At 36.1% G+C, this 23,517-nt stretch overlaps 1 protein-coding gene across 2 annotated transcripts in view; it reads left to right on the forward strand.

Annotated features, from left to right (window-relative positions):
* FANCB (FA complementation group B) overlaps positions 1–23,517 on the forward strand; it is a 36,858-nt gene that overhangs the window by 2,513 nt on the left and 10,828 nt on the right. The window contains exons 2-6 of one of the 2 annotated variants that reach the window (XM_043996083.1): positions 8,028–8,129; positions 9,734–10,756; positions 13,614–13,766; positions 14,608–14,703; positions 22,136–22,264. In XM_043996083.1, coding sequence (XP_043852018.1) covers positions 9,824–10,756; positions 13,614–13,766; positions 14,608–14,703; positions 22,136–22,264 — 1,311 coding nt within the window. In that variant the 5' untranslated portion in view covers positions 8,028–8,129; positions 9,734–9,823. The remainder of the gene's footprint in view (positions 1–8,027; positions 8,130–9,733; positions 10,757–13,613; positions 13,767–14,607; positions 14,704–22,135; positions 22,265–23,517) is intronic. The other variant, XM_043996084.1, reaches the window with a different exon arrangement.

The raw sequence follows: 23,517 nt of genomic DNA on the forward strand, positions 1-23,517 counted from the left end.
AAATGAATCTTTTTCTTAGTGTTCTCCACTGTTGATTGCATATTATTATTGTTGTTTTTGTTGTTATTCCTGGCCTGACCTGTGATTTCATTGGTTTTAAAGAGCTCCCTGTATGGAAACTTCCTCTCCCAGTGCAGATAGGCAACTATTATGTGACTCACAGTTCTAGAAAGTTACCTGGGATAGTGAATGTTTAAATGATTTGCCTAGGTCACACAGCCAAATATGTGTCAGAAGCTTGACTGGACGGGATAATGAAAAGTACACTAATAAAAATAAAATACCATTTTGCTGAGAGGGACTGACTCCCTGGCCTAGCACAGTGCTTTATATTGAGGAGACAAGTCATAGTGAATAGCAAACAGGTATCACCTTCATGCATTGGTTGAATGGACTCTCCTGACCCAGATCCCATTTGGCAAGTTCAGAAGGAACAAATGCTGACCCCCACCCTTCAGCCCCTACTTTCTCACTTTCCAATATTCCTTTCCCCTTTCAATCTTCCAGCTAGATGCTAAGCTCTACCCCTCGACACAATGTACACCCCTGGAGGGGAATCCTGAGTCTAACTTTACTTTTCCCTCCTAATGGTAGTGTGACAATTGGAGTGTGAGATTTAAAATTGGATATTAGATCATAAATCTCCCCTCTTTAACCTTTCCCTTAATTTATCTCCCAGACTAGTAAATGGAAGAAGCTTCTGGTTTTCTAGTTAGAGCTTTTATTGTATGGTAGTTACAAGGTGATGTTGATTAGAGGGATAGGAAAGTAGAAATACAAAACAAATAAATCTCACAGGAGTGACGCCCCCTGCTGGAGAGATACCATAGGGAAGCTCTGCCATGAGGAGAAGGCATCTGAGGGCAAGCCATGTGGCTTGGAAGGTCAGTTCCTTGGCGTCAGGAAGTGACGTTTGATGTTTCCAGTTTAGACAGGAGGCTTGTGGGACAAAGAGGGGGAGGCTCTCTCTTTCTCCAGGACCTCGTGGGGAGTAGAGCTAGAAATGCTGGTTCCCTGAGATAGATAGATGTAGGCATCTAGGCCTTTTTCTCTCTCTTCACCAAATTCTCATTCTCCTTAATAAATGCTTAGAAGTCTAAACTCTTGCTAAAGCTTCTAATTTATTGGTGACCACTCATTAGATTTTTTTTTTTAAGGAGATGTGTTACTTTATTTTATTTTATTTTGGCGAGGCAATTGGGGTTAAGTGATTTGCCCAGGGTCACACAACTAGTAAGTGTCTGAGGCTGGATTTGAACTTAGGTACTCCTGAATCCAGGGCTGGTGCTTATCCACTGCGCCATCTAGCTGCCCCGGCTCGTTAGATTTTTAGACAGTATAGCTAGAATTTTAGCCACATCACAGCAACCAACCATTCAATAATGAGCCAGACCCCTCCAGCAATGCCTCCATTTTCAAGCAGACATGACTGCTCACACACCTTGAATGAACAGAAAATAATTCACTACATTTCTTCTTCTTCTTTTTTTTTGGTGGGGGAATGAGGAGGGTTAAGTGACTTGCCCAGGGTCACACAGCTAGTAAGTGTCAAATGTCTGAGGCCGGATTTGAACTTAGGTCCTCCTGACTCCAGGGCCATTGCTCTATCCGCTGCACCACCTAGCTGCCCCTCTGATGATCTTTTTAATAAGGTAGAGCTGGTGGCTACCCTTAGGGGAATACCAGCTATTGGTATTACATGGTTTCACCTGGGTGGAGCTAAGCCAGAAAACCAAGTCATGCCCTGCAGCAACCTTTGGATCATAAGAAAATCTCTGACACAAAGATCACATTAAGTATAATAATACTGAAATAACTTTACAGGCATGTATAACATCACAAAGTGTATAAAATAATGTGGGTTTTTTTTTTCATTGAACTGATGTTCTGAATGAACTGATGAACTGAGCTAATGTGTATGAGATTTTCACTCAGAATGAACTGTCAGGATCTTATCTGTTTATTTATTTCAACAAATATGTATGGCTTGTTTAATGTAAGTTAGGCTAGAGACAGTTTCTCTCCTCAGTGAAATTATATTTTTGTTAGTGTACTTCTTAATATCCTGTGTTTAATTTTAAAGAAAAATGCACTATGTGCCTGAGCATTAACACCCTTGAAACAGTTTCCCAATTGTTTTTGTTTTTAATGCAGAGTGTGTAGAGAGCTGGCCTTTGAACAGGAAGATGGTGTATTCTACTCCAGCTTCCCACACACATTAGTTGGGTGACCTGGGTAAATCATTAACCTTTGAGTACTCCATGCAATTTTCTAGTACGGAAAGTCATGTAACTGTTGCTTATCCACATTGCTAGAGCCAGTTTCCCAATAGGGAGCTGTGTACACCAATGACATCACTGGTCAGGACAGTAGTAAACAACAACACATTGTTCATCTCCAGGCAAGTTACACATGTTATAAGATATAAAGGCATCCAAAAATCAAAGCTGAATAGGAAGAACACATTTAAAGCAATCAGCACTTTATACAATACTAGTCAATGTGTCTTTCTGACCATAAAATGTTCCATAACAGATTTGGAAGGTATCTTAATAAAAGTCTATATATTATTAATTAAACATGAAACCCATTACCGTGAGGCAGATCTAGAAAGAGGAATATTTCCTTGCCAAGAAGAAGAGGATAGATATTTTTAGTATATAAGATAAATAGGTCCTATGTCTGGAACATGTGTTGTATGATTGATTTCACTGAGCTATGGCATCAAGTTTGGTCACAGGTCTACATTGGATTTGTTGAATGTGACTAAAAATGGCTTATCTCAGAACGGAGTTTATGAAATAGCTAAAGTCTAAGGATGGAATCAAAAGGTCTTTCATGGGCAATAGCCACACAAACTCAGACCATATGTTAACAAAAGAAGCATTGAACAAATGGCTGAATCATGTGGATTTGTTTGTGTAAATAGAAGTATGACAACTCAGGACCAGGTCATTGCCACCATAAATTATAGTAGGGTTATTCTTAAGAAGGCTGAATGTGGGGCAGCTAGATGGCGCAGTGGATAGAGCACCGGTCCTGGATTCAGACCTGAGTTCAAATCCAACCGCAGACACTTAGCACTTATTAGCTGTGTGACCCTGGGCAAGTCACTTAACCTCAATTGCCTCACTAAAAAAAAAAAAGAAGGCTGAATGTACTGATCAATGTAGATTATACACTGAAGTGGTAGGAACTTTGCTGCAGATTGTAAAAGTTTAACAGCTACTAAATACCCAGCGTGACATTAACTGTTGACTAAAATTAGGAGCTCATTGTCTTTCCCAAACATGAATGACAAATTTTCATGCTACATATTCAGACTGGAGAAATCTACCTGTAAACTATTTTTGAACTGGACCATTATCATCATCCAAATTGTTATTCAAAATAATCTAGACATAATGTTGATCCATGGAAACTTTTGTGTGTGTGTGTGTGTGGGGGGGGGCAATGAGGGTTAAGTAACTTGCCCAGGGTCACACTGCTAGTAAGTGTCAAGTGTCTGAGGCTAGATTTGAACTCAGGTCCTCCTGAATCTAGGGCTGGCTGAGCCACCTAGCTGCCCCTGATCCATGAAAACTTAAGAGCAATGTTTTTAGTAAACGTTGCCATTCCAAATACTTATAATCTCCAAGCTAAAGGGAATGAAAAACTTTCCAAACTAGAGACCTAGCTGGGATATTTAAGTCATATGGGAAAAAGCTGAGATACACATCATCCTTGTCCTGTCATCAACTGCTGCTATACCATGGATGCCTTCAGTGAGCCTGTAGTGAAGGTGCTTGCATCATAATATTTTTATTGAATTCACTTATTTTAATCACCTGTGTTGTATTCAGTATAACATTAAATGATGAGAAGAACAGTAATATTTACATAACATTTTAAGGTTGGCAAAGTGATTTCTTTACAAGTCTATGAAGTAGGTAGTACAGAAACCTCTTAAGAGGCTATGACTTGTCCATAATGTTACAATAAGTATCAGAAGCAGGATTAAAACTCAAGTCTCAACTCCTTAGACCATCACTTTTCTTCCTACATTGCCTTTCACCACAGGTGCTTAATAAATGTTTGTTAAATTGAATTCTTTAACTGAGATTTTATATTGTGATATAAAAAAAATAGCATGATATCCCTCTACATCTTATTGGTAGCAGAATATAAAATTTTAAGCTGGAGAGGATTCAGGGATCATCCACTCCTAACTGCCACATTTTCCAGATGAGAAAATAGACCGAAAGAAGTTATAGGACACTCCCAGTGTTCCAGCAGGTAATAATTCAGTGGCAGAGCCAGAATTGGAACTTTCATTCTCTGACTCCAAATCCATTGCTTTTCCCACTGCACACGCTACTTCCTGCCTATGTGCACTTATTTTCCAAAGATTCACTTTTATTAAAGTTTTTTTAGTAAGTAGTTACAACTAAGTTACTTCCAGAATCTCAGCCTATGGAGCTATGGGTCATTCACCGGGCTTTGGTCATCTTCATGCATTGATATCGTCTTCTCCTGATGCTTCCAGTAATGTAATAGGCATCATTTCCATTTCAGGCTTGAGGAAACTTGAGGCCCAAATTGTTAGGTAGATCATGTTGAATATTAAAACATAGCTTTTGTATCTGCCTGTCTCCTACAAACAAATCAGAGAAATAATGTTTAATCTCTCCTACAAATCAGAGACATAGAGAAAAAACATACCTGTCCTCCTACGAAAATAGTTCAGAGACTGACAGAAAAAAAATAATATCAATTTAATATTTTATTGTCCCAAGAAGAAAGTTAACAAAACACATGATCATGTGGAGACTTCCCTCCTAAGAGAGAAGCTCAGAGGACTCCCCATTTCTGAGGGTATATATGATTTTAGTCCGCTGATTACAGGGTGGCGTTGTCAGTTTTAGTAGTATGGTACAGAAATCAACCCAGAAGCAAAAAGTAGTTTAACAATTTCAGTTATAACAAGTATGGAGGAAGTACAGAAGCATCATGATAAGACTACAGGATTCCAAAAAAGGGTTTGGCAAGGATAAGGAAGCTCAGATGTTACCATAAGATAGGGATTTAGTATCCTGAGGGAAAAGAAGTCACTAGGTAAGGTCTTTTATCTGCTAGCTATCTGGGTTCAGGTTTGGAGTTCAGTTGAAAGACATTTTGCTCCTATTAATCCAGGGTTTCACAAAACTCCTTTTGGATTATAAAGTACCTCCATCAAATCCAGGTGATCCATATATTCATATTAACAATCAAAATCATATAACTAATGGGTGACAGAACTAGGATATAAGCCCAAGTCTTCTGACTGCTGTCCAATACTTTTAATACCAAACTTCATTTCCTATGGCAAAGCAAATTCAATGTCATGGGAGGGGGAAGCCCAGATATAGTACTGAGCAGTATTAAATCCTTCTGGAAGGATGATGTGAAGAGAGACACATGGGATAGGTGAGGTAGATAATTAACTTCTAGTTTTTTCTATTTAGATTAATGCCTATTACTTTTTAATTTTGGATATTTTCCCCAATTACATGTAAAAACAATTGTTAACATTAATTTTTTTAAATTTTGAGTTCCAGTTTCTTTCCCTCTCTCCCCTCTTTGAATCAGTAAACAATTTGATATGTTCCACACATGTCATTGTGCAAAACATATTTCCATGTTAGTCATGTTGTGAAAGAAAACAGCCCCCCCACCCCCCCCAAAAAAAAGTGAAAAATAATACACTTCGTTCTGCATTTAGACTTCATCAGTTCTTTCTCTGGAGTCATGTAGCATTTTTTCATCATGAGTCCCTTGGAATTGTTTGGGATCATCTTATTGCTGAGAATAACTAAACTGAGAATAACTAAAGTCATTCACAGTTGATCATTATATAGTATTGCTGTTACTATGTACAGTGTTCTCTTGGTTCTGCTTACTTTACTTTGCATCAATTCCTGTAAGTCTCCCCAGATTTTTCTGAAATCATCCTGCTCATCATTTCTTATAGTACAATAGTATTCCATCAGAAACATACTACAAATTGTTCAACTATTCCCTAATTGAAGAGCACCCCCTTTTTCAATTCTTTGCCACCACAAAAAGAAAAAACTGCTATAAATATTTTTGCACAAATAGGTCCTTTTCCCTTTGAAAGAAAAAATTTCTTTGTGATACAGACCAAGTAGTGGTATTGCCAGATCAAAGGGTATGTACGGTTTTATAGCTCTTTGGGAATAGTTCCAAATTGCTCTCCAGAATGGTTGGATCAGTTCACAACTCCACCAATAGTTCATTAGTGTCCCAATTTCCCCACATCCCCTCCAACATTTATCATTTTCCTTTGCTGTCATGTTAGCCAATCTTAAAGGTGTGGGGTGGTACCTCGGAGTTCTTTTAATTTGCATTTCTCTAATCAATAGTGATTTAGAACATTTTTTCATATGATTGTAGATAGATTTGATTTCTTCTGAAAACTGCCTGTTCATAATCTTTGATCATTGATCTATTGAAGAATGAAAGGCCTGTTTCTTTTTATAGTGTACCTCCACTCCTGGTTTTATTTTACCGTATAAAGCATAATCAGCTGGCATTTATGATCATGAAAAACATGAAGAGTCCTGATAATATAATTTTATAGATACTCACCAACACCCATTTTAACCTCCTTTCAAAAGTTTTTGCTATAGAATTTTAGTTGTGAAGCAGAGATTTTAGATTTGGGTTTTATACCTTCTCCACTTAAGTCACTGGTAGAATAGGGAAGAACAAAGAGCCTAATGCCCAGAAAGTCAGTAATAAAGAGCTGCTCCTATTATGCTGAGTCCAGCAGCCTCCAAATAACTTAGGAGTCCTTTTGAATTGAAATTTGCTTAGTGTCGCTTCTGACTCCATGTTTTGATCTGTAGAATTACAATGTCACCTACTTAAGGGGTTCTAATTTTGAAAGATGTCTATAAAGCACTTGGTCTTCAAACCAGTGCTGCAGAAGAAAAGCATTTTTTGTCTCAATTTTACACATTACATAAGCACTGAAATGGTCAGTGTGTTCTGAACAGAAAACTTGATAAGCATTCACTTTCCTGAACAAGTTAATGTGATATAATTAAGTCATCTGACTTCGGTGATATTAAAAATTCAGATGACTGAATTTGCCATTTAAAATGAGAATTCTATGATTATTTGGAATCCTCTTTTGTGTTAAGTTTTTTAAATAGGGGAAAAATTAAAACTTGATCATTTATTTCTTCAGTAGTTTGTGCCTTTGAGAAGTGCTTTATTCACATCTCATAGGAAGCCTTTGAAATGCCTATAAAGTAGTTGCTATGTGTGTAGCAAGCCTGTGGCAGTGTGTTATTTAAAGCTAATGTTTAGACGCTTTGGGGTTCCTTCCTTCAAAGTTTGTTTGTTTTTCAGTTGTTTGTCACTCTACTGATGTTTTTGTTCAAGTTCTTTGAAGGGACCAATTATATAAAACTAATGGCTTTCCTCTAATTTGATAGCAGTAAATAATAATTGATTCACCCAGATGAACATTTCTAGAATAGGAAGAAGAAACATTAAACCTGGTTTTCTTGTTATATATTTTGCAACGTTAAAAAGATACCCTCCAAGGCCATGTAGGGAAAGAAAACTTTGAGGGATTTTAGATTTTTGCTGGGACTGGAGTGGGGAAGGGAAGATTCACTCTATTTGTGCAAATCACAGCTTATCCATACCTTCCTTTAATGCATGACTCTTGTCTCTGGCCTCTCATAAATCCTTTGTAAGGGGACTGCCTCCAGATGTGTCAGCATTTTGTGGATACCAATAACTTGAGCATACCTCTTTCTTACCACCAGCTAGTCCACTTGTCTTTTTAGTCATACTTTTTCTCCCATAACATCCTTTATACCATTTTCACTTTGTCATTCCTTTTTTATAATATGTTGTAACTAACTCATGGCCACAGAATATGCAGTAAAAGGGAAAATATCTATGAAGTGATCCCCTACATTTCTTCTTCAGAGTACTTTTCAGTGTTTTTTTTTCCATTTTTCTCTTCCCAGAAATCCCGCAGTGACTGTGGCACATTTGAACTATAGACATGTGTCTACCCTACAGATGTTTGTATGACCAGAATATTTTGTGGTATCCTTTGAGAAAAAATTGTAAGTTGATTACATTTATTAAATAATAAGCACACCTTTGAATTTAAGTATCATATTAAGAAACAAAAACTATTACCTAAATATTGCCTAAGCACTTTGCATATGTTGCCTAATAACAAGTAGTTGAAACCTAGTTTTGCTATAGCATAATATCTTTAGCTATCTTAAAGAGTATCAAAATTCTCAAAAAAAACCAACCTTTTTTTTCTATACTATTTTGGGCATATGTGATTCAGTGTCAGGAAATCAAATACTGATAACTAAGATCAATGGGGTGAAAAAACTAAAACTCGATAATACCAGAATCAGTCATCTTTCCACTAGGCAATTGCTCTGGAAATGACATGTTTCTTAAGATGAAGGCCAATTTCAGATGAGTTTAAAGTTTATCATTCCTATGTATATATTTCTTTCTCTTTGAAATGCTGACAAATATTTAATTAACAAGAGAAAAAAATGTTTTGGAGATTACCCAACCTTTTGATCTAGTTAAGGAAATTTTTAATTTAAAATTTAAAAATTATCACTGATCCAAATTAACATACCCCAGTTCTTTTATTACCTGGTCATCAATTCCTTTTGAAACCTTTGAATTTTCTGCCCCATCTATCCCCAAAGTTACCCTGAAATTCAAGTAAGTATAGCAGTGTTTATATAGAATAGTCAGATAAGGCAGAGAAAAATGTAGATAAAGAGTTCTTTCTTGGGGGGGGGGAGGGGAGAGCTCTTGATTTTCACAGATAACTTAGTGTGTACTTATTTCTATATACTCATTATACTTCCATTACGGAATGAGAAAATAGACAACCTCTTTGTCTTAGAGATATTTCACTTAAAGGTCATTCTTTGTGACTGATAATGTTTAATTTCTTAGAATGTAGTTTCAGAAGGGTGGACTAAAGATTCAAGTGCAAAGAGGATCTTCCCCCCCTCCCCCCCATTTGCTAATGGCTAATTATCAACATCAAAATCTAGAGACATTATTTTCCAACTAAAGCAAGACATTTCATTCACTTAAGTGCCTATAGCTCAACTTTAATTTTTAAAAAGCACCTGATTGCCTTTATGTCTCTTATAAGTGATTTAGATCAAAACTTTTTTTGGTATTTAATTAAATCACTAATCTTCATTGATTGTTCCCCCCTTCTTCTTTGAATAGAAATAGTGATAGCCCCATTTAATACCATGTCGAAATTCCTAGGGATTTGCCTAAACTTTATTTCCTTATCTTATATACTCATGTAGTAGAATTCATTTTCTGATTGTCAATTTGTATTCTAATTAAAAGTTTTTAACAAACATGATTGGGGGCAGCTAGGTGGCACAGTGGATAAAGTACAGACCTTGGATTCAGGAGGACCTAAATTCAAATCTGGCCTCAGGCACTTGACACTTACTAGCTGTGTAACCCCTCTGCAAGTCACTTAACCCTCATTGCCCCGCAAAAAAAAGAAGAAAAGAAAAGAAAACCTGATTAATACACCAACAAATTTATGGTGCTTATTCTTCTGATAAATGTGAACATTGCTATAGGGAGTGCATTAACATTCTTTTTAAAAATAATCTTCCTAATTAACATCAACATTTCTTTTTTTTCTTTAAAGATTGGAATCATCCTCTTTGGGGCAGTTTACAACCCAAAATCAAATTTACATAAAGAATTGGTACTGTTGAAAGATAACAGCAGAAGAGCAATGTCATCTGATGAGCAAGATAAGCTTTTATCTTACAATGGGGAAGTCCTTCTTTTTCAACTGTCAAAAGGAGACTTGGCAGAAGAAGGGACTGCAAAAACATGCAAATTACATATGAGAAGAATGACATTTGATAAAATCACAAGAGTATTTATTCAGAAGTCCACTGCTATATTTCGCATGCATGGAGAACACTCAAGTTTTGAAATGATTTGTTGCAGTTGTGCAGCAGATTTCAGAACAGGAATTAACCTTCCTTGTGTTTTGATAAGAAGAAACAAAAAGAAAAGTGTTTTCAAATATTTTTTATTGTTACTTCACAGTTCTAATGAATTTGAACAACGAATGGATTTTACATTAGACTATGAGATGAAAGATGACATAAAGATACTTAATGGCCCATCAGTCTTGTGGAGACATACCAGAACTTTCTTTTATATGTCTTCCCAAAATGACACTATTGTCAGTGCTCCAGTTAAATTTTCTTCTATCAAGTGGGCAGGGGAGGTTGAAAATCTAGGGACTGTTTTACTTGGAGTAGGAGAACCTCATTCCACTAAGAGAGAAAGTAGCCAGAGGTCTTCAGAATCAGATTGTGCAATTTGGGGTACTGAATTTTATGCATATTCTCTTGAAGATCAAAAAATATTAAGTAGTGCTTATTTTTTGCCTCATGCTTATGGCAGTGTAGTGACATGTATACATATTTGTGCAACTAAAGTAGTAAATACTGTTTTAAGAATCTCACTGATTGCTCTAACTCAAAAGAATCAACTTATTTGCTTCCAAGATGGTGTCCCTAAAAGTGTATGCCAGCTTCCCTTTCAGGATCCCTGTGCATTACAAGTTATGGCTTCAAGTGGAGGAGACTTATTCTATATTGTGTCATTTAGGTCTAGTGATGTTTGTGCCATCTGGAAAAAAAGCTTTCAGGTATAATAACTTCTCATAAAATTTCAATTCTTTTGCGTGTAGGGATATTTATTTTTTAATGTTCTTTCTGTCTATAGATTATATCTTGGTGTATTTTCAATGAAGGCTTGCCTCTACAAAAGAAGAACTGAGGCATCAATTTTATCTACTTTGTTATATGGCTTTCATACCTTTATTTAAGTGCTACCTGATAATTTATTTTACTGCTATTAGTTTTGTAGGTCAAAACCCTTTTTAAAAGAGGAAAACTGGTTGGCATTGAATTTAGGCTAGTATTTCTAAGTTTTTTATTTATAAGATGGATTTGATTTGATTGATTTTATTATTTTTATGATATAATGATAAACATGTTTATTATATTTAACTTTTTATTTATAAGAAAGTGCTATATGGATTTACCTGTTATAGAAACCGTGTTACAGAAGCAAAGTAAATCAGATGTCCAGCTTAAAAAAATGTTAAATATTTCTTTTTAAATGTTTACTTAAAACATGTTTACATGGAGTTATTTCTTTTATTGCACTCCCTGAATATCGGGCACTTTATGGAAAGCTAAAGAAATGCATAGTGCTGTCTGTTTTTTATGGTGACAATTGCTTAGTATTAAACATTTTTCAGAACTTTGCTCAGAGCATTTTCATTATCTTGTTTTGTTTAGAAAATGATGGTCAAGGGCAGCTAGGTGGCACAGTGGATAAAGCACTGGCCCTGGCTTCAGGAGGACCTGAGTTCAAATGTGGTCTCAGATACTTGACACTTACTAGCTGTGTGACCCTGAGCAAGTCACTTAACCCTCATTGCCCCACAAAAAAAAAAAAAAGAAAGAAAATGATGGTCAAGATTTGTATGCCCATTTAATGATTATCCACATCTTCCTATTTTTAAGATAAGGTTTTACTATTTCCTAAAAATAGTCTCTCTCCTCAGAAGTTCAATAGCTGTATAGAGATGTAGAGAAGTAGAACTGTGTGTTTGGGTATCTCCCTCTGTCTTGTACTTAAGTGTGATCAGTTTCTCATATTTAAGCACATTTTGTGGTGTTGTATTTAACCACATTCTTGTGTCATATTAAACTAGGCATTTTACAAAGCACGACTGACCCTTACAGCAATGATATACCAAAAACAATGTAAGGTATTCTGTATACATCTCCCTCGTGCCCCAGAAAAAAGGCAAAATGCAGAGAGCATGATGTGATATTATTACCTTCTGAATCTTATGATTCATTCAATACAGAAGAACAGTCTGACACTGTGATAGAGGCCATGTGGTGCAATGAAAAGAATGCTGAATCTGGAGTTACACAACATGAATTTGATTCCAGGCTCTGCCACCTTTGGAATCTTGAGCAAGTAATTTGTGCTCCCTAGGCCTCAGTTTCCTTATCTGTAAAAGCAGTATTAGACTAGATAACATCCAGGGTCTCTTCTACTTCTAAATCTGATCCCATGAATCTATTCTAATTTGATACTGAAGATCATTGACTGATGTGCTAGAAAGTTTCAGATATATATTTTTACTTTTGCATAAGTAGGTTTTCCTACTGATACAAGCTAAAGCTTTTACTGCTTGGAAAATAGCTTTACAATTCACTTTTATGAGAATAACAATTGAACCAAATTCATGACTTCTGAAGATGCTACAAGTTCTCTTAAAGTCCTTTGTAAAAGAACAAAATATGTTAACTCTCTTAATGTATTTTTTAAACCAACTTGTAAAGGATACAGTTTGCTTCTTTAGTAACGCTTACCTAATCGTAGGTGTATATATATAGAGAGAGAGAGAGAAAGAGAGAGACACACACACGCACGCACGCAAAGAGAGACACAGACAGCAAGGGCATTGCTAAAATAAATTTATTAACAGTAAATGATAAATATTAAATGTTACAAGTAAGAATGTAATCTCATTTTAAGTTTGAGTTAGGAAACTAAACTTCTTTGTAGCTCATGTACTATTGCAGAGGTAAATGAATAAGAATGAACTGTTAAATCTACTAAGGTTAGCCCCCTGCAAAGCCATTGTAGTTGCTTATATTTGATTATCCAAAATCAGGCTTAATTTTATATATATATTTTTTAGATTATAGCTATCATTTTTTGTTTGTCACATTTGGTGGACTCCTAAGAGTATCAAGTAAGAACCCAATGAAGTCACTTAGTGCAAATGCCCCTGATTTATCTGGTCCAAACCTGTAACTGAAACACAAATATCCTCTCCTGTATCCCTGACAGGCTCTTTTTAAAGAACTCTAGGAGTGGCATCTCCTCAGTCAGCCTTTTGCACAGCTCTAATAAATAAGGATTTTGTTTTCATACAGAGCCAAAATCTGTCTCTGTGAAACATCTATCCATTACTCCTAGTTTTGTTCTCTGGGACTAAGAAAAATATATATGATTCTTATATATGTAATCCTTCTTTATGATGGCCTTTCAGATCTTTGAAGATAACTATTATGCCTGTCCCACTTGCCCTTCCCAAGTCTTATCTTCTCCAAGATACAAATCCTTAATTCTTTCAACCAGTTTTCATATGACATGGTTTTGGTTTTTTTTTTTTTTTTTGGTTGGTTGTTTTGTTCTGTTTTTTATATATGACATGGTTTTGAGTCTCTTACCATCCTGGTTTCCTTTGGATGAACTCTAGTTTATCAATGTTTGTCATAAATAATGATTTCCAAAAGTACAACTATGCTGTATTCATCATATGGCATCTGGTCAATATGGAATTATCACCTCCCCCCGTTCTGGACAATGCTTCTTTTAACACAGCCTAAGGTCCTATTGGCTTTGGGGGCTGCTAATCCTCTTAGACCATCCTCTTTCTTTTACTTTGTCTCACTGAATTCTCCTTGTAGGTTGCATCCAAGTGGCAAAAAGTTAAATCAGTCCTGGTAGATGACTTTATTGGCATTGGAACTGAGCAAGTGTTGCTAGTTTTTAAGGATACATTCAATACAAATTGTTTGACTTCATTCAAGATAACAGATCTTGGTAATGTGAACTATTCAGTAAGTTCTTTTATTGAAATTTTAAAACATTTTTATGTTCCTGTTCTTTCTACTCACATTTAAATATGTTGGTAGTTTAACGGTGGGGGGGGGTAAGCTTAAATTTTTTAAAAAATATATTTAAAGTAGATATTTTATGTCCTCTGTTGACTGTCATTTTGATACATTATGAAAATTAATCTTAGGTGAAAAAAGGGAACTACTGTGGACACCCAGTAACAAGAAAATTTACTTATTATCAATGTTAATCTACTCTAGTGATGTAATTATTTAGGCATTTGACCCTCTTTGGTTTAGAAACAATTGATAGGGGGCAGCTAGGTGGAGCAGTGGATAAAGCAGTAGCCCTGGAGTCAAGAGGATCTGAGTTCAGATGCAGCCTCAGACACTTGACACTTACTACCTGTGTGACCCTGGGCAAGTCACTTAACCCTCATTGTCCTGAAAGAAAGAAAAAAACGAAGGAAGGAAGGAAGGAAGGAAGGAAGGAAGGAAGGAAGGAAGGAAGGAAGGAAGGAAGGAAGGAAGGAAGGAAGGAAGGAAGGAAGGAAGGAAGGAAGGAAAAAAGAACAATTGATAGCATTTTGATACCTTTTTAATAATTGGAGTAATTGTCACAAGAAATTGTAAGATTGACCTTCAGCTTGATCTGTATAATAACATCTAAGATTGTTTTCATTATTTCCTCATCCATAAAATGGGTATAATAATATTTTGACTCCTGACTTCACAGGGTTATGAAAAATCAAGTTAATTAATCTACATAAAACTCATCATACCAGCAAAATACTTAACATGCAGTAATCTAGTTCTTATAATTGTACCATATCTTTTTTTTTAGAATGATGCTTTTGAGCCCATGGAAAATGACTTATTTGAAGATAACCTTCAAGAGAATTATTTTCTTACAGTCCAGGCTCTGGAAAGAAGATTACAAGTTAGTCTATAAGCTTCCTTTTTTAGTGTTTCCTTGTGTGGCTGTCTCCTAGTGTAAATTGAGGTATTGGCAAGGGTGAAGGAACATAGTGGGGAAGACTACTGCTGATTTCGTGGTATAAGGGATCTCCCAAAATGCCCCTTCTGGTGAGATCATCCTCCTTCCCTCAGTGACTTAGAGTCTTAGAGAATTGCCTCGGGCACTGACAGTGTTGAGTGATTTGCAGGTGGGGAAAGAGCTACTATGTGTCAGAGTCAAGATTTGAACCCAGGTCTTGCAGACTCTAAAACAAATCCTCAAAACAGATAAGTCATGGTCAGTGGCAAGCCATGTTACCTCCCTGACCCTCAGTTTCCTCACCTATAAAATGAGAATAATGCTACTTACACTATCTATCTCATAGAATTGATATGCTGAAACAGACCCTATAAACCTTTAATGTTACTATGTAGTAGAAGAAAATAAACTTGATGTTCGAGGGATTGTTATTTTATTTTATCGTAGAGTCCTGTAAAAACTATTCTGGCATCATTAATTAGGAATTTCTCCTCTATAGAAATGAAGCCTTTCAATTCAAATAATGTTCTCTACTACACATGTACAACAAATCATCCTTTACAGAGATTAATGAAAACTTGTCCTACCTCTTTCTGCTACTGTTGGACCAGGCATAACATGGCAGTGATTTCAAATGATGAGGCCAACAAATTCTCATAGGAAGAACACGAGATGTGGAGTCAAGTCACTGAATTAAGTTCATATCCTTCTCTGGCAATTTGTTAGCCATGGAATCACAGACATGTCACTTAACAGCATTTGGCCTTAGTTTCCTCATTTGTAAAATTAGAGAGTTGAATTAGGTGGTTTTTTAAATTATTTTTTTTAATAATAAACATTTTTATTTATAGTTTTTTGTTCTAATTTTTATCCCTCTTTCCCTCCCTGAGGCTGCAAATAATCATATATAGGTTATACATATACGATTATGTAAAACATTACCAAATTTCTCATTTTGTACAAGAAAGCTTCATTAAAAGAAAAAAAATGAAAGTGAAAATGTTGTTTGATGAAGAACTGTGAATGAATAGGTGGTTTTTAAGGGTCTTCCCTACTCAAAGAATTCTAATTATCAAAATATGGGTCCTTTTCTAATATATTATTTAGGAGATCAGAATGCTTTTTTTGCCACAAAACTTTTTTTTTCTTTCTAGAGCAAAGCAGGTTTGAGAATTTTATAACTTAGTAAGAACCTTTATATTCTTTCAGTGCCCTAATTTGTAAAATAATGAGGTTGAATTTCTTAACTGGCTTTTATGGTATCTTTTTCCTCTTTATCTTATGCTTAGATATGTATATCAGCTTCTGACATTTAATTACACCTAATATTTTATGGTTCTTGTGGTATGGGCATTATAGAAAGCAGGTTAGAATGGTCTTTGAAGACATGAACTCTTTTTTGCTTTTTAAAAAAAAAAATTCCCAGCACACAGCATCATACCTAACATAGGAAGCTTTTATAAGTGCTTGTTGTTTGATTAAATAAAATTTGTCCCAACCTTAGGTTTACAGTTAGAGAACTGGCATTCACATCCTGTCTGCTATTGACTATATTTGTATGACTACTCGTATATGACCTTGAGCAAGTCACTTAACTTTTTAGAGGCTCAAATGAGATCATGTATGTTAAAAACTTTGCAAACTTTAAAGAGCTATGTAAATGTCAGTTTTTATTATTAGTAAAATACCTATGATCTGATTCTGTGAATCAAGCTGCTGAGTCACTTAATTTTATGAGATGGTGTTATGATGTCAAGATATAATTCAAGATTTTTACAGTGTGACAAGATGGGGAAGCATATTTTTGGTATTCTTTAAATTAAATTAGTTTCTTATATTGTGGTTCCATTTTTTTTGTTTAAAATATTGTAAATTCCCAGAACATGTAATATATCTCTTTCCAAATACGAATGCAGAAACACATTACACAGAAAAATATTTGGATTCCTCATTTCTTTTGGGCTATCTATGTTACTGTTGTAGTTTTTGTTTTCTGTTTTGACCACCCCTTCCTTTCTACCTCATGGATAAGAGAGTTGATTACACTACAATGGAGTTAAAGTTGTTCAGGAATGGCTGCCCTTTTGGAATTTATAGTGCTTTTAAAGTAGAAGTCATTAGAGAAAGGATAGGCGTTGATGTAATCAGTGTGATTTAGAATGAGTCTTAACTAGAGGGAAAAGACAGCTTCCTTTATACATTCTCATTCTTTTAGACCAAGAGGATCCCTTCATTAAGGTTTATCTTTTAATGTGGCAGGAACCATGAAGAAATTTGAAACTTTAAAACACGAACAGAGTCCTGTTGATCTCAAACCTACCATTTGAAAACTCATGTTCTGTATAATAAATATTCTTGTGTATTAGGGAGAAAAGGACTAAAAATTCACAATGGCAGTGGACCAGGAGCTTCTTTGAAGTCAGGAATACCTGGGTCCTCTCTCTGAGTTGCTGTGGGCCCTGGGGCAGTCACTTAACATGGCTGTGCTCTTGGCAACACTAACACTCAAGTACCAACTTCCATTAATAAAAGGAACTTTCTCACCCAGGATTTTCCTGTGTCACAGGTCTGTTCCTTATCCCTTTTTCATTCAGATTCTAGTTTAAACTGAAGCAAATAAGAAGATATACCATTAAAACCTAAATGATCCATATCATCACCCGGGATTAGACATTACAATGTATTCTATTAGAGAACTTATTTCTTAGGAGCCCCAAACTTTTAACAGTTAATCTCAATTGTAGTTCTAAAATTTATTTGCTAGCTGAACACTCATTTCTTGAAAAACGCTTAATTCAGTACCTAAAATTTTACTTAGGTGTTTGTTGAGACCATTTGTCGGAAGATGAACTGGGAGTCAATGCATGTATTATCTATAAGACTTGTTTAAAATTTCATCTATACATCATTTCTAATACATTATTAGTTTTCATTATTGACATTCCATGATATTTTTGAACTTCTGGCATATGTCATTTTAAGCTATCTTTATAATGTGTACATAATTTATTTCTTTTAAAAGAATTTTGTGAAATTTTGATGGTTTTTAAAAGTAATTGTTTCTGATCTATCCTATGTTGGTCTCACTGGTCTCTCAGCAATTAAGTGATAGAACTTTGAACAGAGTATGGGAAAGTTCATTTTCATATTTCTGTATTATGAATAGATGTTTTACTGTTTTTCCCTTTTAAATCAAGAGGCTTAGTGTTTTTAATCTAAAAACAATTATAAATTTTGCTTTATTATTTCTATTTTCCTATGAAAAATTAATTTGTGCCACCTTGGGGAAAAGGCTTCATAAATCAGTGTTATAGCAAGAAATTTTGAAATTACAACTATTCACTCCCCATTTGAAAATCATTCCTTGTTTAGTATTTTAAGTAATTGTTTTTAAAAATATTGAGTATATCTTTGGGTAAGACTGTGCTACAAAGTGTTGACAATTCAAAGACCAATAACATGTTTATGCATTAGTTTTATCTTTAGTTCTTATTCTCTAGCTCAAGGGTTCTTAACTTTTTTTGTGTCCCTTTCAGCAATCAGGTTACCAAATAGTGCTTTTAATTGGATAAAAAACATTGTGCAGAGTATATTGAAATAGTTATCCGAATCTTTTTTAAATGTTCACAGATAACCAACTTAAGAGCTCCTGTTCTAGACATCTACAGTGTAATAAATGAAATAGGATTTGTGCATCAATTTAATAGATAATGTCATGAGAGTCAGGAGGGAAGGGGAAATAGGGAATGCTTTGCAGACTAGATTTTTGATCTGGGTCTTGAATTAGGATTTTAACAGTGACTTTTTTAGGAAAAGTCACTAATAGCAGAAAGAGGTAAGCTGTGGGATATTGATAAGCAGTTCAATTTGGCTGAAGCAGAGGATCTGGGAAAGGGAAAGGGTATTGATGTTGGTGATGATGACTGTGGTGGTGGTGGTGGAGGAAAAGAAGGTTGCAACAATAAACTAGACTGATCATAGAGAACGTCAAACTAAGGCATTTGGACTTTATTATAAACAATGGGGAACGATTTAATGGTTTTGAGCAGGATAGTAACATGATCAAAGCTGTAGTTGAGGAAAACTAACCAATGGTGTGTAAGATGGATTGGAATGGGGAAAGACAGGAAGCAAGCAAACCAGTTGGGGAACTATTGCAAGGAAGCAGGTGAGAAATAATGAGGGCCTGAAATAGGGTGGTGGTAGTAGGAATAGAAGAAAGGGCACACACAGATGCCAGGAGATTTTGTTGTTCAGTATAGACAGTAGTTGTCAGTTGGTTGAATCTCACTGTGCATGTTCTGCGTGATCTCAAGCCGCTTGTGGAAAGAGCTGCCATTTCATTGTACCAGTCTCCTGCCACTTTGGTGAGGGTGCCATTCCATCATGCCACACCTCCTTCCTTGGGTCCAGCCTTTTGCTGGAAGAGAAGAAACACCATTCTATTAAGCACCAGACTCCTCCCTTTCAGAAGAGGAGGGACACTATTCCATCTAATTGCAAGCCTCACGTCCTGCTTTCCTGCTAGAGGAAAGGAGAGTAATACCATTGCTTCAGCTCCAAGTACTTGCACTTTTGATTGACCTGCCTAAGGCCCTAAGAGGACTGTACCCTGAGGCCAAAGCCTCTGGACATTTAGATCTGCCTAAAATCTTCCCTTAATGATTAACAAATTCCCCCTGGTCATACACTGCTATCCCAGTGATTCTGAACGGGCCTTGATTGTCCAAACCCCATTCCCTATCCCTCACTGTTTACTGCTTAGTTTCTATTCCCTTCACCACTGTCTTTCTTAGTATCCTTCCACTGCTCTCTGGAACGCCTCCTCCATAGGCAACAAACTTGCTTTTATCTTAAATCTTTTCCTTACCCTCTCCTATTTTTTGGCTTCTCTGGCTGCCCTTCCCAGCATTAGCTGCACTTTTATTCAGTACCCAACTCACTGGTTGTGGTAGGGGATTGAAATATTCTTTCTTCCCCTTTCTAAGTTCTTCTTGTCACCCTCACTGCCTTTGAGGTTCACTCAAGCTCTATCTACTATCAAATCAAAATTCTGGTAGCTGCTGTCTAAAGGAGGACACTCCCTCTTTCCTCAGTAAGTTTTCACAATATTTCTCTCCACCCCAACTTCTGCCCTCACAAAAGGGAACTTCAGCATATATAGTGATAATTCTCTCAAACATCTTAATTTCACATGATCTGCTCCTCCCCCATGCCTCAGTCACACACGAAGATAGTCATATCTTGATCTTGTCATCACCCACAAATGCACCGCTGCTGTAATCATCCACTATGCGATTTCTTTACTTAATCACAGTCTGGTGTCATTCTCCCTCTCCCTCTGCCTTGCAGATCCAAACCATGTTCTTCATATTGTCTTCTTCAACCCTTCAGGCCATCAACCCTGCACTAAATACACTGCCCTCCTGGCCCCATTCCTGTTAAATATTACACTGCCCTCTTGAATCCCTTTCCCCTTTATCATATCACTGGTCTTACCCTGCTAAAACTCAGCTTTGGATCACTCACACCATCTGCTGTCTTCACTCCTGTTCATATGCTGCTGAATGAAGGTGGAGAAAATTGTGAAACTGCTAATTGGCCACTTTAAATTTGTTACATATTTCTCGACTGGGGCCTCACTGTTACAAGACAGTCCTTTTACACATCCCTAATTAACTTACTATCCCATTCTCCACAAGCAGCTCTTCCAGCCTTTTCACTCATCGAACCTCCCAGGCTTCTACCTTCTTCCCACCTTCTCAGCTAAGAATCTTACTCTATACTTTACTGAAAAAAATTGAGACCATTTACTAAGAACTCCCTGCTCTCCCTGCTGCTTCCCAGATACCTTATGCCACTGTCTTCCCCTTCACCCCATCTCACATGTGGAGGTAGCCTTGATCTTTGCCAAGACTAACCTCTGTTTCCACCCAAGCTATCCCATTCAATTCCATCTTCTCCCAAAAGTTTGCCCCTTCTGTCATTTCTACTCTCACATATTTTCAGTCTCTCCCTGTCTACTGGCTCATTCTCTACTGCCTACAAACACATTCATGTCTCTCTTATCCTGAAAAAAAATCCTCACTTGATCCTTCCATCCAAGCTAACCATGTCTCTTCTGACCTTTGTGGCTAAACTCCTTGCAAAATGCCATCTACAATAAGTGCCTCCACTTTTTCTTCTCTCATTCATTTCTTAATCCCTTATAATCTGGCTTCTGACCCTATAATGATAGGCTCTCTTGAGTTACCAATGATCTCTTAGTTGCCAAATCCAATGGCCTTTTCTTAACCCTCATCCTTTGGACCTCTCTTCAGCCTTTGACTCTGTTGCTCACCCTCTTCTCCTTGGCACTCTCTTCTCTAGATTTTTGAGACACTTCTATCTCCTGGTTCTCCTACCTATTAGTCTGCTTCTTCTCAGTCTCCTTTACTGGATCATCATCCAAGCCAACCTCAGTAACCATGAATGTCCCACAGGATGTCTCAGGCCCTTTTCTGCCTCAATGCCATTTTACTTGGTCATCTTATCAATTCCTATTCCAATAGCCTGCAGGTTAATCTTTCTTCCAGAAGTGTCTCTCCCACTCCAATCCACCCTCCATTCAGCTGTGTATCAAGGTGATCTTCCTAAAGCACAGATGCGACCATGTCGCTCCATTATTCAATTAACTCCGGTGATTCTCTGTCACCTCCAGAATCAAATATAAAATACTGTGTTTGAATTTCGAAGCCCTAGATAACGTGAACCTCCAATCCCTTTCCTTTCTAGTCTTCTCACTCCTTATGCCCTCCCAAATACTCTTGGATTCAGGGACAGTGGCCTCCTTGCTGTTCCTCCCCAAGATACTCCATCTCCCTCACACCCTCTGGGTGTTTTCATTGGCTGTCTCCCATCATGCCTGGGATGCTCTCCTTCCTCATGGCTTCCCTGGTTTCCTTCAAGTCTCAGCTAAAATCCCATCTTCTACAAAAAGCCTTCCAGATCCCTTTAAATTCTAGTGCCTTCCCTCTGTTGGTTATTTTCAATTTATCCTTTATGTAACTTGTTTGTACCTAGTTATTTTCATTTTGTCTCCTTCCATTAGATTGTGAGCTACTTGATAGCAGAAACTCATTTTGCCTTTCTTTGTGTATCTGGTGCTTGACACAGTGTCTGGCACATTTAGGTGCTTACTAAATGCTTATTGACTGATAACAAAACAGATTCTTCAAAGATGACTGGAATGATTGAGAAAGTAGAGGTTTTCTTTATATGTGGAAATGTTTGAAAAATGGTATAAATGTTGTGGTAAAACTTTTGAACTCTTAGTTTTGGTCAAATCCTTCTACCTTTTTTTGAAATTATAACTATCTTTTCTTCAACTTTACAGATTGGTTTGTCATCTATTCAAGAACTGCAGAAGCATCTCTTACTTAAGGATAAAGTTCTTTCAAAATCTTGCAAAGCTTTAGTAGGCCTTATTCAAGGGAAAGAATATATTCCACCATGTGCAGAGGAGGTAAAATTAATCATTTGACCATTATAACATTTTATAAAATGGAAAATTGAGATGTATGAAAGAGCTCTAGTACTTGAGTGAATTACTATTTGGGGTCTATATTAGAAAATATTGCTTTATGGATTGAGAAGCACAGTTCACTAAAGAGGCAATTGTTGACTTTTTAATACTAACTTACCTTATAAGCATTAATGCATTGTGATTGCAGAACCTTCAGGAAAGTTATTGTCAGAAATAATCTGATTTACTGGAGAACTGAAGGGTCATTCAGTTAGTTAAGCACTAAGAAAAAAAAAACCCTTTTAAGTATTGTCCATAAAAAGCTTTTTATAATATATTCTGTACTTCTTTGTCTTTTTAAAACCATGAACTGAACAAAATTTATTCTTGATTACTCAAGGACATCATTTTGAACATCAGTTATTGTACCATGTGATAATGTAATGATGTCTTCAGGGCCTAAACCCTGTAAGTTAATTTGCCTTTATGCTAAATGGCCCAAGATTGTCAGACTTTTTTTGTTTGTTTGTTTGTTTGTTTGTTTGTTGTGTCTGCTTTTTATAGTTTTGATGTTTCATTCTTTGCTATTAGCTCTCATGATGCTATTAGTATGATTGCTTATAAACATCCCCTTCCCACTTTTTAATTTCTCTGGTTTCTAAGTCTTTTGTGGGCTTGTAAACTAAGCATGCATATAAACATCAGATTTTTTTCAGTATGTTGTTGATTGTTCGCTGAACTTTTATTCCTCTTATTCTTTATTATAAAGAACAGTTCTCAGGAAGGGATATGAGAAAGTAATATATTGGGAACTATAGAAGATATAAAAATAAAACACAGCAATAACATTTCTTTAAAAAAAAAAAGCCAAACATATTAGGATTGTGAATAGAGTAAAATTTTCTCTGATTGAGGGACCCTTATTTGGGGTAGCTTTAGTGTAGGTGCCATTTTGATTGCTTTGGGGTCCCTTTTTGTTTACTTTTCTGGATTTTAATCACAATTCCGGAGAAATGAAGCTGCTGACCATGTGAATCCAAATTACTTAAATTGTTGTTGTGTTTTTATAAGCTCCTTTGTTTTGCCAAAATTGCATAGTCTATTTTTGCTTTCTGCCATCTATAACTTAGGTAATTTAATTTAGAAATCTTAAAAGGAAAAAAAATACTGCAATCTGAAAAAATTAGTGCACAGAAAATTTAGGAGATTTAAAATGATAGAATACATGAATTTGGCATGTAATAGCTTTTAGG

The sequence above is a fragment of the Dromiciops gliroides genome, chromosome 3 (assembly GCF_019393635.1).
Source record: "Dromiciops gliroides isolate mDroGli1 chromosome 3, mDroGli1.pri, whole genome shotgun sequence".
NCBI classification, from domain to species: domain Eukaryota; kingdom Metazoa; phylum Chordata; class Mammalia; order Microbiotheria; family Microbiotheriidae; genus Dromiciops; species Dromiciops gliroides.